Raw genomic sequence first — 17213 nt, forward strand, 5'->3', positions numbered from 1 at the left:
GTACATGAACATTGTGAATTAGGGCACAGGTTTTCTATCTTCTATGCCACAGCAGACCTCATAGATGAGTAACCCCATGCGAGAGACTTCCATAATAATATAAAAATCACAATATAAAAGACAGCTATACGTTTTCATGTATGAAGGCCCAATTTATACTAGAAAAAGTAAATATTATGAAAATGTGTTAAATATTATTTGGAAAAAATTTAGGTTACATTACAAGTTATTTTCTACTCATTGTACTGTTATATATATATATTTCTTCGTTTTAATGTAATTTTATTTAGTTTTACGATTCATTCATGCATTCTCTATGTTCTTATTATTTATTTCATTTCATTATATGTTTTTAACACTGTTTTGCGCTAAACATTTCCACAGACCCCCTCTTGTGTTCCCAGTTTGAAACCCCTTTATTAGGGTATTTTTAAAGACATCTTTTGAATGTCTACATTATTGCCATGGACAAAAAAAAAAAAAAAAACAGATTATAAGCTTTACAGCTAAATTAAATTTAATCAAATAAATAAAATAAATTATACAAATTATTATACAATTATACAACAATTTTAATAATACAAATTATATAAATGAAATAATTTATTATTAAAATTAGAATAGATGTAATCTAGCATTATAATACTAGTTTATATCTGATTTACGTAACTAATGTTGGGCAACAACCCTTGTAACAACGTGCCCAGGTCCCCCTTATATTATATTACTACTGTGTCCTTGGATTTCCCGCGTGTTTTCATAAACATTAACGCATTGTTAATTATAGCCTATGTGTCTGCATCTTTTTCCTAAACCTCTTTGATGTTTGGATCACAGGTATGTGATAGGGAGCCTGTCTGTTAGAGCTCGTGAGCCCTACAGTCACGAGCCGGCGGGTTTATAATTGACTGGTAGTCACCCGTCTGGCGCATGAAAGAGCGCTATTTCCTCTCATTGTCGAGCGGTCGTGAGCAGGAAGTCGGAAAAGAAAGCAGAAACTGAGGGGGCAGGGCCATTTAAAAATACCTGCTACCCTATAATAACGGGACCACAGAGAGCAGCCCTACGGGACAGTGCTGTGGAGACTTGCAGCACAAAATGCAGCACAGAGGAGAAACCAAGCTCGATCACGCCGTTGCTCTGGAGTAATTAAACAGCGCGGTGGGGGACATCTGCCTGTCACCGCGTACTATTTCCGAAACAACATAGGAAAGGATGAGGGTTGAATGCGTGGAGACAGACTCTAATGCAAAGAAGCTACGTTGATGCACTTGGGACATAATGTGTGCTATAGGTTGTTGATCTTCAGTGCACTGAGAGGCAGCAAAGCAGGTGCTCCAGATCTCTGAAGCTTTTTTCTCTGAAGGGAGTTCATTTAGCAGGACGTTGATGGTCTTTCAGCGCCGCAGACGGCGAGTGTGGGACATATTTGGCAGAAAGTGCGCATTTCAAATGTAATAGTCAATTATTCTTAAACAGTATTTAATATGGCATCTACAATTGAACGGAAAACACTGGAAACGAACGAGTAAGTAAGATGTTAATGTATACATTAAATGTTTCCATTTGTTTATTTTTTTATTATTATTATTATTATTTTATTTTGCCAATATTAGTGATCAGACGATAATACATTTATAATAATCACATTTGGACTTATTTAAAGTCTCCTTAACTCATTTAATCGCGTTTTCACCAGTTAAACTAATTTGTGTTCTCTATTATCCAAAACGCTGCATTTCCTAAAATATATAGTAGGCCATATAAATTAACATTTGGTAAGATCGTAAACAAAGTTGCAATAAAGTAACATAATTTTCTATTGTTAACTATTTTTTATTAGGGGTATAAGAATGATATTCCAAGAAAAACTTTACGTAGTTTAATTTAATGTAACAATACTAAGATTTAATAATGTGAATAAATGAGTCTTAATAGAATGGGTTAACTAACATTCACATATTGTGACTAATGACTTATGCTCTGTAGGCTACATTCATAATAGACCCTTCAAATATAATATGTAGCAACCAAATATGGCTATATATGCATTGTGATATGTTTTACACCCTTCCTTCAACGAAGCTTTGGCACAGACATTATTCAGAGGGGATTAAACAGCTCTGGTCATGTGACTATGTAAATGTGAATTTTTACATGACCTCAAAACAGTCTAGACTTAAAACGATTCTGTATAAAATGCGTTAGGAAATATTTTTAGTCATCTCCAACTCAAAAGTAAAATTTGGTCACAAATGTTAACCAGTGGGAATAGATGGGCTAATTTAAGTCTGTGTGCAGTGACCCAAAGCGCCTCATTTGCCTACAGCACTTAACACTTCTCCCTTGTGATCACGTGACAGTAGTTACAGCTTAAGCAAACATTTATTTATAAATCAAATACATCTAAAAAAAATAGTAGCTATCTCATCTGTTTGTCAGTTTTATCCGAACACACAAAACCGATTTAATTTTATACGGTTTCAATAAAATACGTACTGGCGCCATCTGGTGTTCATAATGGTGCATCGCATATTTGAATGTGTTCCACAGGGAACCCGTGGACGAGGTGCTTCAGATGCCGCCGTCGCTGCTGACCTGTGGCGGATGTCAGCAGAGCATCGGGGACCGCTTCTTCCTCAAGGCCATCGAGCAGTACTGGCACGAGGACTGCCTGAGCTGTGACCTCTGCGGCTGCCGCTTAGGCGAGGTGGGCCGCAGGCTTTACTACAAACTTGGCAGGAAGCTGTGCAGGAGAGACTACCTCAGGTACGAGTGGCAGGCCTGAAATGAACTTTTAATTCTTTATTACCCTTGTAAAGCCTAACATTTGTTCTAATAGTTAGAATTTTATTAGAAATTCTATTAAGCCTTTACACAAAGTCAAAGTTAGCATGCGTTTGTTTATTTGTTTTTTTTTCCCTCTCCCTCTCTTCATATTGAATACAGGTGCATCTCAATACATTAAAATGTCGTGGAAAAGTTCATTTCAGTAATTCAACTCAAATGATGAAACTTGTGTATTAAATAAATTCAATACACACAGACTGAAGTAGTTAAAGCCTTTGGTTCTTTTAACTGTAAATAAACATTAGTTTAACAATTTGAGTTGAATTACTGAAATAAATGGACTTTTCCATGACATTCTAATTTATTGAGATGCACCTGTACATCAGGCTTTTATAAAAAATAAAAAAAATAAAAACACAAACTGCAATTTGGTGCAGATGCTAATATTCTTAAGTCCAAAAAGATGAAATTCTTTATAGCTTGCCATGTAAATCGAGATCTTTGTAGTAGTATAGCAGCCTGCTTACATTTACATGCATATAAATATCAGCTGTCACTCTATATCTCTCAATAATATTAGTGTTATGATCAAAGCTCTAGAGCTTTTATTTTGGTGGGCAAATATAATTTAATATAATAATTGAGAGATGTACAAATAAACATTCATCAGAAGCCTGATTAATCATATTTATTTCTCTTAAGAATGATGAATGGATAATCAACTTAACTTAAGTTGCTTTAGTCCGGTAAGCATTCAACTTTAAATATTAAAACAATATAACATTATTCTTATGTTTATTTTATTAAAAACCTGGAAAGATGTCACCGCAAAATGAGACATGTACCCTACAAAAACCTGGGGGTTGGGGATGATATGATAAATCAGTCAGAGGCGTCATGTAGTCTTTAGATTGTGTAGAACTGGTTTTTCTACCAAGTTTTGATAATGATTTAGAGGTCTTAGAAATGTGCTTGTCAGATATGCTAAAATAAGCTTCATAGGGTTCAAGTTTATTATCGGCAAATCCTAATTTATGTCTAATAAGTATATGAATTGTATGCATGTTTTTCTTTAAAGTGCATAAATATTTATGTTTCCTTCTCTGCAGACTGTTTGGTCAGGACGGGCTCTGCGCTTCCTGTGAAAAGAGAATCCGGGCCTTTGAAATGACCATGCGTGTCCGCGACAAAGTCTATCACCTCGAATGCTTCAAATGCGCTGCCTGTCAGAAACACTTCTGTGTTGGCGATCGCTACCTGCTCATCAATTCGGACATTGTGTGTGAGCAGGACATTTTTGAGTGGACCAAAATGAATGGCAGCATGGTGTAGTGTCCTGCTGAAGTCCGAAGCATTTGCAATAATCCCTTTACTAAAAAAGAATAATGACCTTTCTGGCTCCAGAAGCCGTGCCATGGATGTGTTATACATTTTCATCTCATATATTTGAGAAACATTGTCACCAGCAACATACACTTGGTTTTCTATTGGTATATTTTTAACAACGGCGTAAATACAGTATGTAATGTATTGCAATAAAAGCAGATTCCCTTTGTTACTCTCATGGAAAGTTAGATTCAGACTATAGTGTTGATAGTTTTGAAGTAACACACTTGCCGTAAAATGTGAAAACATCTTTCTTTGATCCTGAATAAAGAAAATGATTGCCCCCAAGCAAACAGATGCAGAATTGAGATACTGGGTTTTCTAGATTCTTCTATTCTACTTCTAGTTTGCTGCTTATTGATAGTTAGTAAGGTAGTTGGTGCGTTTAGGTATGGTAAGGTAGGGTTAAGTGATATTAAATATGGTAATGCATAATAAGGCATTAATATGTGCCAAATAAGTACTAATTAACAGCCAAATAAACATTAATAAGCAACTACTTAAGTTTGAGAATTGGTGCTTAAAAAAGTGTTACAATAAATGCTATTTAAGTGAGTGAAAAAAAAATACAATACATAAAGTAATGTGTAAAAGATTGGGATCATAAGTTTTTTTTTTTATGTATTCTTAGTCTCTTTATTCGTTTAAAGATTATAAAAGCAGTTTTCTATTGAATATATTTTAAAATGTCATTTATTTCTGTGATTGCAAAGCTGAATTTTCAAATAGTGTCGCATTGATCTTTCAGAAATCATTCTAATGTGATGCTCAAGAAACATTCCTTTGTTTTTGATATTTTTGTGGAATCCAAACTCTTTTAGGATTCTTAGATAAACAGAATGTCCAGTTGAACAGTATTTTTAAATTGTCTTTGCAGTCTTTTTTTTTAGCATTGTAAATGAACTTTATTAATTTAAATTCTTACAGACCCAAACTTTTTAACCATAATCCAAATCTAAATCACACTAGGAAGTGTTTTAGGACATGCTTTATGACTGATGTATTCATCCAGTCATTTAACTTAACTCAAAAGCCATCAACAACAACAAAAATCATATATAATGTATGTTATATTGTTCCTTCTACTCATACCTTTCTGGGGTTCACAGAGTTCAGGAGACCTGCGTGAGGGGGAAAGCCTTGTCGTGGTAAAGCAACACCGCAGGATCTAAACAGAGTTCGAATGCTATTACGTGTTTTCCATCCCACTGCCCAGCTTTGAAGGAGTTCTGGTGTTGAGCTTTACCAGAAGCCAATGTTGAGACAGTCTTAACAGAGCAGAAGTGGATGGCCTTCATTAACCTGGTTTGGGTAGACTGACCACAACTACTCAACACAGTTGCAGACATCTGTGTAAGTTGTACCACTTCTGCAGTGTACCTCCACTCATTCATGAATAAGATTCAAAATAGGCCACCATGCCACGAGTGGAAACAGTGAGACGCCCCCTTTGTGCTGCAGCCGTCTCTGTAAAAATCCGTGAAAAGCTCCTCTTCATCATTGGCATTGGTGTTCTCGCTATAAACAGAGGGGGGCGCCAAATATCCAAACAAATAGGCATTAAAAAACGCTTAAAATATCAATTGTTTTGGTATCTGAATTTACTAGAGATGACATAACATTTTATATAATAATTGATGGTAAACACTCAGTTTTCCTGAACAATATTTTTATTTTAGGGAAATGTTGGTTTTATACAGTAAATTTTGCCATTCACACATTTTACATACCTACACTTTTCACCATCTTTATCATGCAGCATTTTACATACATATCTATATGGATATAGATTTACATATTTAAAACACATTTAAAAGGTGTATATAAGCAGTAAATATATAAAAACAAATAAATATACAGAGGGTATAGAAAAGAATCACCCCTTTTAAAATAACCACATTTTGTTGCTTTGCAGCCAGAAGCAAAGACGGACACAGTTATTGGTTTATCCTGCTGTATTTACTCAGTTCAACTTATAACATCCAACTGAAAGATATAACACCAACATGTCAAAAATAAATAAATAAAAATAAAAAACAGAATCACTGAGTTGGAAAAAGGATTACCCCTCCTCCTAAAAATGATTTATAAACTCAATCAGGTGTAGCTAAGTATCACCTTCTCAATGGCACACAAAGCCATTTGATTTTCAACTACTTTTGATGAGCTCAGCATGAAAAGAGCTTTCCTGGAGCATTTCAGTCCTTGGTAGTGCAACTGAAGCAAACAATCAACTATGGGTGGCAAGGCACTGTCAAAAGATCTCTGGGATAAAGTTATGGACAGGCACAAGTCAGGAGAAGGATACAAAAAAAAGTCAAAGGCTTCATCAATCCCTAGAAGTACAGTGAAGTCTATTATTAAGAAGTGAAAGGTATTTGGTAGAACACAGACCCTCCCTGGATCAGGACGTCACTCCAAACTGGATGAAAGGGCAGGAAACTGTTCAGAGAAGCGATCAAGAGGCCTACAGCAACACTGAAGCTGATGCAAGAATTTATGACAAAGAGTGGTGATTATGTGCATGTGACAATATCACAAATTGTCTACAAATATGGCTTGTATGGGAGGGTTGCAAGAAAAAAAGACACTCAAGAAAGGCTACATGCAAATCACGACTGAGCTTTGTTAAAATGTACCTTGAAGATTCTGAGGCAGATTAGATTTAATTATTTGGCTCCCCATCCAAATAACAACATTCCTACAGTAAATGGAGGTGGTAATATCCTCTTATGGGGCTGTTTCTCTGCAGCAGGGACGGGAGAACTTATGAGTATAGAAGGAAAAATGGATCGGGCAAAATACAGTCAAATTCTTGAAGAAAATCTGCTGCCGTCTTCCAGAAAGTTTTCAATGGGAAGAAAGTTTACCTTACAACATGACAATGACCCAAAGCACACAGCAAAATTGAGCAAAAAACTGTGTAAGTCTTCATTTTAGGCTGCAAAGTTACAAAATGTGATTACTTTAAAGGGGGCTTATTCTATTCCATACCCACTGTATTTTTTACACTGTAATGTAAGGGGAGAGTTTAATTTCTGAAAAGACGTCAGTTGAAGGAATACCAAAAATGAAAAATTTCTTTCCGTTTACACTCAGGTCATCCATGATGTAAATTCATTTTATTTTCCCCATTGGATAAATTCACACCTCCATCATTAAGATTTTTTTTTAACTTCAAACCATTGCTTCCAGCTAAAATATGAGTCCTCTATTTATGATATTGCTTTCTTCAGTGGAAAAGTCCTCTCATCTGAAACGGGAGAGAAATATGCATGATCAATCACCATTTACAAGTTAAAACGGTTCTAAAATATGTAGTGGAAATCCAACAAGGGGTGGAAAAAGGGACTTTTTCAATTAGGGAAGCGTTATTATGGATTATGGTCTGGTATTTTGGCCATGTTTTAAGCGATGGTTTAAAATTAAGATAGCATATTGATGGACTAGTTTTTTACAAACACACAGCTTTTCACTTCACAATACATTAACTGATATACTGAATTATTATGATTTTTTTTATCAGCTATTGGATTTATTCTGACGGAACCCATTCACTGCAGGCAATCCATCAGTGAGCAATGTTACATTTCTCCAAATCCAATAACAAACTCATCTACTTTTTGGATAGACATTTTTAGCAAATTTTCATTTTTGTGTGAACTATTACTTTAAAGATATTCCCAGAAAAAAAGAATGGTGGTATGTAAAACATGCCTGAGGCAGCTAATTTCTCTGTGACATCCCTGATTAAAGTTTTTGTTACCCTAAATATTTTGAATCACTTCTCTGTTTCTCATTTGAGTTATATGACCAATCACAATCTGAGCTCAACTGAGCATCACATATGTCCAGAATGACCAAAAGCATCAAAATACAGATAAGAAATCACATAACAGCTGGACAAACAAAATAGACTTCAACAATATATCCTCACAAGAATGCTCTTTATATGAAACTACTGTATGAGAATATATTAGGAGAGATGCTGATGCAGCTCTACTGTGCAACATAAATCTTCTTCCATTCCATCGATGGCTTTTACATATGTTTCTGGAGTTATACTGAAATGCTCCCCATATGTACGTGTTTCTGGATTGGACTGAACCACAACTGGAGATTCTTCTGTAAGGCCCTGTCTGATGGTGAAGATTAAAGGTTTTTAAAGGCATTTGAGCCAAAAAGACTCTTTGAAAACCTTTCAGTCCTGCTAGACTTTACCTAAGAATATGAATCTCGGGTGCATCATCTAAAAGGATTACATATTAGTGTGATGGCAGATAAAGGCAATGACCAAAAAAAAAAAAAAAAAAAAAAAAGAGGAAGAAGAAAACTTGGTCTGGAGTCCAGCTGTCTAAAGCTTGAAGGCTCTATCAGATCTCAGCTGCTGACTGAACATACCGTCCATCTGGAAAATGTACAGTGTTAAAAAAGACAATGAGAAACTCAAACTTTGAAATTTAAAAAAAATGTGCCTGAAAAATGAAAATGTACTCAACCTCAGGCCATCCAAGATGTAGATGAGATTGTTTCTTCATTGAAATGTAGCATTACATCACTTGCTCACCCATGGATCCTCTGCAGTGAATGGGTGCCGTCAGAATTAGAGTTCAAACAACCTCTAAAAACATGATTACTTGACGCTTTTAAAATGATTTTGACTTCTAAACTAAAGTAATTTCTAACTAAAATTACTTACAACTAGTCATCTATATGCAAAATATTACCCTTTTTCAGTGAAAATTAATCTAAATCAGGGGAGAATTATGCACAGATCAAGCAAAGTTCACAAGCAAAAACAGTCAGAAACAGTTCTTATCAAATGTGTCATTTCTGATCTGAGAGGACAACAGGGATTCATTTATTATGGATGGGCTTATTATGGACTCATATTTTGTCTAGAAGCAATGGTTAATACTGAAAAAGCCTTAATTATGGATTTGTTTTTTCGCTTCACAAGATGTACTTTATGGACTGGAGTCATGTGGATTGCTGGTGGATTATTGTGATGTTTTTATCAGCTGTTTGGACACTCATTCTGAAGGCTCCATTGGTGAGCAAGTGACGTAATGCTAAATTTCTCCAAAAATCTGTTTTGATGAAGAAACAAGCTCATCTTGGATGGCCTGTGGGTGAGTACATTGTAATCAAATTGTCTTTTTTTGGTGAACTATTCCTTTAAAAGCATGTCTGAGCTCATACAAGTGAATGTGATGAGATTCCAGTCTAATTCTGTGGTTCCCACATAACGTATAAAGCATGAATGTTCTTATGAAATTTCAAAACTGAGATCAAACCCACAGTAAAGTATCTATAAGCTGTGACAGATTGCAGCGGTGCGATCTTTAAAAACCTACAAATCTGGGCATGGAAAATGTAAAGTACATAGAACATCCACATGTGCATCTGCAGTTCATTATGATCGGACTATGCTTTGTTCAAAGGTGCTGTCATATAGTCTTTTGAAACTCCATATTGATGTGCCCATTGAGTTCCATAGATTTGTTATTTGCAGCAATTATTTTTGGCTGGCAACCTCTTGGGTATCATTTTGCACATGTGGATTAGGAAACAAAATGATTTTACGTGACTATGAAAAATTCGACAAAGCCTATAATGACAGAGTAAATGTTTTTTGAGAAAACTGGCTCAGGCCAATGTTTAGAAAAAAATGAACGGGTGATAAAACATCACTAAACCAAACCCAGTCCCAATCAGGGAAGAAATGTTTTTCATTATCTAGGGAATTTTCTACAATCTATTATTTATTCCATCTGCATCTTTCTCTCCAACTTTTTGACTCCACTTTATCTCTATAGCTCTTTTCTGTTTGATACTAAAATCTGCATGGATTTTGTTCTTCTGTATTGTCTTCTAGGATGCCTCAATACTACATTTTGCACAATATGTAATTGTTTACAGAAACAGCACTCCATTTTTTCCCCCCGTCTATGATGATTTACAGTTAACAGACAAGCCCGTAACATAAATCTGAACCAAGAGATGAGGAGGATGTGTGATTTTCAGACCACACTGCGGTGGAAGATTGCTCTCCATTTTGAACTGGATTTCAGATATTTATTTGATGCTCCAAAGGTTGCATTTGTGGTGGGGAATTTCAGCGACTCTTTCTGCAGATAAATTGTTAGTCCAGTAGTTTGCGATAAGGAAGCGAGTCATTGAATCTTTCATTCAACAGATTCATAAAAAAAACTGATTCATTCAGGAAAATAATGGCACCACTAAACATGATAGATTCCATTTCTCTCATTTCTTTAAAAGAAATCACTTTAGACCGGTCAGTATTAATAAAACAAGTTCATGAGACGATAGACACAAATAGCCACATAGTAAAAAAGCATTCACATTCCTCTAAACAATACTAATCCATGTTAGTTTATATATATATACAAAGCTATGGATACAGTACTGAACACAATAGCCAATGAACTGCAATATGTTCTTGGTCTTATGGGTTCATATGGGAACAATGTATCTATATCCCATAATCCTTCTCTACTCTGTTTAGCTGTGCCATGGCCTTTCTCTTTTGTAAATATAAAATGATCCTTTTTTTGACGTGACAGTAAAAGACTCTAGCTCAATTACGGCTTGTATAATTATATATGATAATTACATTATTTACATTCCCTAATATACAATAACCAGTCACTGTTCTATAAAAGCAAGTATGAGACTGACAGCAGAACCGTTGGGAATCAAGACTAAGGTTCATTCTTCTCATTTAAACCGAACAGAAGGCATTCCTGAGCCAGAGGGTGACTGAAAAAAAAGTTTTCGTTCCATGTGATATCAATTGAAATATTAGCTGTAATTCAATAAGCTATCAGTGGGCAGGGCGCGTGAGCCTAAGGCGTAAAGTGAAGAAGAAAAAATGGATGAGAGGGTCTTTTGTCTTCAACATTTAGCTTTAACCAGTACCTAAAAACCTGAGTCATGTGGCATTACGTGCCATTGACCAAAAAAATTGTTTTATATTAATAATTATTCTGTGAAAAAATGTATATATATATATATATATATATATATATATATATATATATATATATTATATAACATTAAATCATTAAAGGTATGTATACATTATTGGACATTATCTAATGATATTGATTAATTAATAAAGTGAAAATATTTCATAGCAGTGCCGATTAACTGTGAGAGATGGGTTGGCCCATATGTGCCAGCCCCTCTGTCTTGCCCTCTACATCCTCGAATAGTCAAATTGAGACATGGCACTTTCCATGTTAAGACAGGGAGCATGACTTTCATTAGAGTATGAAAGAGCCTCAGTCTTGTCTCCGCAGGACATTCCTGATAATTACTGGGTGAGAAGGTCCTCTGTTCCTGCTTCAGTGTGACCTCAGACCCAGCGGTCAGTGCAGTAGAACCACCTGTAGAAGTGCTGTGAGAAACTGCATCAAATATTACAATGTTGTATTTGTAAAACTGCTATAGGAATGTTTACAAGATTTTAAGGAACCTTTCAACATGACATTTTAGGGAGCCCTTACAAATATGACATTTTATGTATAATTTTATGTAGTAAATTGTATTATAAAATGTCGGTTATATAATAATTTCATTTTTTGTTTTGGTAGGTACCGATTCAGTTTTAACCCTTTTTGTTGCAGTAGATACAGTATTGTTCAAAATAATAGCAGTACAATGTGACTAACCAGAATAATCAAGGTTTTTCGTATATTTTTTTATTGCTACGTGGCAAAAAAGTTACCAGTAGGTTCAGTAGATTCTCAGAAAACAAATGAGACCCAGCATTCATGATATGCACGCTCTTAAGGCTGTGCAATTGGGCAATTAGTTGAATTAGTTGAAAGGGGTGTGTTCAAAAAAATAGCAGTGTGGCATTCAATCACTGAGGTCATCAATTTTGTGAAGAAACAGGTGTGAATCAGGTGGCCCCTATTTAAGGATGAAGCCAACACTTGTTGAACATGCATTTGAAAGCTGAGGAAAATGGGTCGTTCAAGACATTGTTCAGAAGAACAGCGTACTTTGATTAAAAAGTTGATTAGAGAGGGGAAAACCTATAAAGAGGTGCAAAAAATGATAGGCTGTTCAGCTAAAATGATCTCCAATGCCTTAAAAAGGAGAGCAAAACCAGAGAGACGTGGAAGAAAACAGAAGACAACCATCAAAATGGATAGAAGAATAACCAGAATGGCAAAGGCTCAGCCAATGATCACCTCCAGGATGATCAAAGACAGTCTGGAGTTACCTGTAAGTACTGTGACAGTTAGAAGACGTCTGTGTGAAGCTAATCTATTTTCAAGAATCCCCCGCAAAGTCCCTCTGTTAAAAAAAAGGCATGTGCAGAAGAGGTTACAATTTGCCAAAGAACACATCAACTGGCCTAAAGAGAAATGGAGGAACATTTTGTGGACTGATGAGAGTAAAATTGTTCTTTTTGGGTCCAAGGGCCACAGGCAGTTTGTGAGATGACCCCCAAACTCTGAATTCAAGCCACAGTACACAGTGAAGACAGTGAAGCATGGAGGTGCAAGCATCATGATATGGGCATGTTTCTCCTACTATGGTGTTGGGCCTATTTATCGCATACCAGGGATCATGGATCAGTTTGCATATGTTAAAATACTTGAAGAGGTCATGTTGCCCTATGCTGAAGAGGACATGCCCTTGAAATGGTTGTTTCAACAAGACAATGACCCAAAACACACTAGTAAACGGGCAAAGTCTTGGTTCCAAACCAACAAAATTAATGTTATGGAGTGGCCAGCCCAATCTCCAGACCTTAATCCAATTGAGAACTTGTGGGGTGATATCAAAAATGCTGTTTCTGAAGCAAAACCAAGAAATGTGAATGAATTGTGAAATGTTGTTAAAGAATCATGGAGTGGAATAACAGCTGAGAGGTGCCACAAGTTGGTTGACTCCATGCCACACAGATGTCAAGCAGTTTTAAAAAACTGTGGTCATACAACTAAATATTAGTTTAGTTATTCACAGGATTGCTAAATCCCAGAAAAAAAAAAAATGTTTGTACAAAATAGTTTTGAGTTTGTACAGTCAAAGGTAGACACTGCTATTTTTTTGAACACACCCCTTTCAACTAATTGCCCAATTGCACAGCCTTAAGAGCGTGCATATCATGAATGCTGGGTCTTGTTTGTTTTCTGACAATCTACTGAACCTACTGGTAACTTGTTTGCCACGTAGCAATAAAAAATATACTAAAAACCTTGATTATTCTGGTTAGTCACATTGTACTGCTATTATTTTGAACAATACTGTATTTATGAAGGAAATGGGAATTGGAATGGGAAATCCACTTGGAAAGTCGGTGCTTGCTGTTGCACTTTGGATATTTAACATGGGCAGACGTTTAAGAAACACACCTTCAGTTTTTTTAATACATAAGTGACTTTAAAGATTCAGTCTGGGGAGTTGGAGAATTAAAAGTTGTACTTTAGAAGACTCTGATTTTATTTCTTCAAATTGATCTTCTTGTTGCCCAGTGTTCTCATGAACTGTATCCATCACCAGAGATGTACATGTCAGATGAGGGGTATTTGTTTTTCAAGCATATACACAGCTTTTATGTTAAGACATGGAAGACAGTTGAATACCTTATTCAATTAACTGCAGCAGTAAAATTATTCAAAAGTCTGTTTTTGATCGGGGGGGATGCAGAATCACTTTTAGAAAGCAGAGAATTGAGCTTGACCTCAGCACTTTTATATATTTGTTGCTGGAGAGGAATATCAGGTAGCCAAGCCTCTGTCTAGCTCATCTTAAATCCCATTTTTAGCTTGTTTTCAGAATTATTATATTGCACTTTTAACCCAGTTGAAACCTAACACACACATAAGTTGAATAGAGTTGAATAGATTCCACTGAGGAATCTCTTAAAAAAGACCGATCTAGAGACAGCAATCAGGGGCTCTCTGGAAACACACATCATGATGTCATCACGTCCACTTCAGCCTGAAGATAAAGTTAACTAACCGATTCTTGCTGACAGACCCAGTCAGCACTATATTTGATTCCACATTTCTTCTCTTGTTTTAGTAATTCAGATCTCCATCATTCTGTGATCTCTAAAGCCAAAGCAAACCACATAGTGTCTGCAATCTAATAACAGTTCATTATATACTTTTTTTGATCATCAGTTGTGGTTAGTTTGTGTTCAGTGCTTGGTCTGTGGTGAAATGGTCTACGCGTATGTGGCAAAGAATGAGTGAGGTAAGAGGGAGAATTCACCCAAAACCGAAAATTTGCGGACTCTTTACTCACCGTCAGGCCATCAAAGATGTTTCTTCATCAAAATAGATTTGGAGAACTTTAGCATCACAACATTTGCTCACCAACGGATCCTCTGCAGTGAATGGGTGCCGTCAAAATGAGAGTCCAGACAGCTGATAAAATCACAGTATTCCACCAGTAATCAACACGACTCCAGTGCGTCAACAAAAGATGCATGTTTGTAAGAAACAAATCCATCATTAAGGCATTTTATCTTTAAACCGTCACTTCTTGAAAAAATACCAGTCTATATTTCACTACAATGCTAATAATAAAGGCCTAAGGCTGAGTACATTTCCAGCAATACTAAAGCAACTATTCCTTTAGTAAACATAAATGATGGGGTGAACTGAAATGGACGATATAACAATATCAATATGCCTTTTATTAATAATGATAACATTTTGAAACCCTCATACTTTTGAGAATATGAGACCAAAATAATTTATGTTTAGGTCAAACAGGGCAGTATCACATAAATAATTTATTATTAAAGAATTTTAACTTCATAATGAAATGAAAGAAAGATATATATATTTTTATTTTTCTTATTTTGGTGTAAGATTATAAATAGCTGTGTTGTTAGCTGTTATCATATAGCTAGCTTAATCATAATTACTCCTGTGCCAGTATTAAAACCTTTATATTTAAAATTAACTTTAAAATGAAATGAATGATCAAAGGAATACTAGATTTTCCTATACACGACTACACAAAAAGCGTTTGGTGAGATATTTGGAGGGAGCATCAGCATTTAGAAACTGGGAGAATAGTGCACATTTTGTCTCTTTTGGTGCTCTTATTCAATTAGAGATCAGTAGAACTACTGCTCCTAATTCAATCAGCTCATCAGATGACAGGGTTCCTGCCCATCTCATGTGAATTCAATTAAATATCTCTATGAGACTCCTTCTCAGACACCTCCATACTCGCAGACAAGATTAGCTTCATGTATTTTGTAATGTGTTTCCAGCATCATTGTAATTTACTTCAGTGATCACTTTATTGATTTTTTTATTTGTACATATATACAGTATATGGAATATTAATTGATAAGTTTGCAGAGTCTTTGAAAAACAAATTTCTTCAGTTGAATAGCATCTATTTACTGTGTAGAGGAGGTGAGTAACTGAACTGAGTAAAGAGGGAATAAAGACAGAACAAGTCACTCTTATATCCATCATTCCAAAAACATGACAAGAGGAATACTGAGAGATGCAGCAGCACTGCCGTTTGTGATATGAGCACTAAATTGAGGGGCAGTTTTTTGCCAATCATTCTGTTAGTTTCACAAATTCCCAATCCCAGCATTCCTGTAATCATCCTTAAGGGCTGTATAAACTAGCCAGGATTCAAGGTACAGGTCCAAATTGATCTGGTGTATTATTTTACCCCCCTGTCGATTCTTGAACTTGACAGGAAGGTCAAAGATGAAATTAGATAGACAGAACAAAATTTTGTTGATGGATACTCACAGACGGTGACCACTGACTTAGGCTTCTCTCCTTGCAAATAATTTTCTAATTGGAGAAGATATAATGAAATAAAATGAAATAAAATGTGTGTAATTTTTACAGAAAAACTCAGCAAATCAAAAAGATATTAATCTATTTTAATAAATGGTCTTGGGAGTCGTTTTGCCTTTCAGAAACTGTCGAATAAGTTTAGCAAAAAAAATAAATAAAAATCAACTCATAAACTGATTAGAAAAGACATTTTCCAGAATGTATGTGAATAGAATATATTGTAATGGTTAAATCTTTTGTTGTTGTTGTTCTGACAATGTCTGTGTGCTTGTATGGTATAATTTGAATAAAGTAAAAAAAAAATTACAGACTTACAAAATAAATGTAGGATAAATATTGCTGAAAGTAATAAATATTGGTGCACACTTTCTTTTAAAATACAATGGTTCTTGTAGTTCAACTAATGCATAGCACAAGCAATGCAAAAAATCACAGGTTCAAGTCAATAATATGGTCTCACATATTATGGCTTTCTTATTCTAAAATTTGCCACTTCATTAGAGAAAAAACTGGTCATATCACTCATTATTTTCAGTAATTTGGGCACTTGTAATATTAAAACAGAAAAATACAGAAAAATGTTTACATTTGATTAAAACATGCAAATACATCAATGCAAAAAAATAAAAATAAAATAAACAAATAAATAAATAAAAAAGAAAAAAAGAAAGTCTTACAACTTAAGTGACCTCAGGAAGGTGGTCATCATGTATGATTTCACCCTTTTAACTTACTCTTACAACTCAACTATTCCCTCTAACATCCAATAGTAACTCTCATTTAATTGAAATAGTAAACTTGTAATTGCAAAATATTACAAAAAAATTATAACTTTTTCATCCTTATAGGACTTATAATCTTATATATACATATATAAGATTATAACTTTTTCATCCTTATAGGACTTATAATCTTATATATACATATATAAGATTATAAGTCCTATAAGGATGAAAAAGTTATAATTTTTTGTAATATTTTGCAATTACAAGTTTACTATTTCAATTAAATGAGAGTTACTATTGGATTTATATATATATATATATATATATATATATATATATATATATATATATATATATATATATATATATATATATATATATATATATATATATTCTACCTTACAACATTACTGTAAAGCATTTTGATTGAGTAATAATGGAATTGTTACAAATATTTTCGTTTAAAACACGAAACATGACATTT

General features: G+C 34.7%; 1 protein-coding gene across 1 annotated transcript; it reads left to right on the forward strand.

The window, feature by feature from the left end:
- The first annotated feature begins 948 nt into the window (after nt 1-948).
- Nucleotides 949-4484, forward strand: LOC127934742 (rhombotin-2). The gene is made up of 3 exons (XM_052532313.1): nt 949-1528; nt 2554-2769; nt 3900-4484. The coding sequence occupies exons 1-3, from the start codon at nt 1488-1490 to the stop codon at nt 4120-4122; spliced, it is 480 nt and encodes a 159-aa protein (XP_052388273.1). The 5' UTR covers nt 949-1487; the 3' UTR covers nt 4123-4484.
- Nucleotides 4485-17213: the final 12729 nt, after the last annotated feature.

Source organism: Carassius gibelio, chromosome A18 (genome assembly GCF_023724105.1).
Source record: "Carassius gibelio isolate Cgi1373 ecotype wild population from Czech Republic chromosome A18, carGib1.2-hapl.c, whole genome shotgun sequence".
NCBI lineage: Eukaryota > Metazoa > Chordata > Actinopteri > Cypriniformes > Cyprinidae > Carassius > Carassius gibelio.

Excerpts from the sequence above, each read along its gene's own strand:
- LOC127934742 (XM_052532313.1), top strand. The coding sequence starts at position 1,488 with ATGGCATCTACAATTGAACGGAAAACACTGGAAACGAACGA. Across the intron at positions 1,529-2,553 it reads AAAACACTGGAAACGAACGA|GGAACCCGTGGACGAGGTGC; the intron begins GTAAGTAAGATG and ends TGTGTTCCACAG. Across the intron at positions 2,770-3,899 it reads TGCAGGAGAGACTACCTCAG|ACTGTTTGGTCAGGACGGGC; the intron begins GTACGAGTGGCA and ends CCTTCTCTGCAG.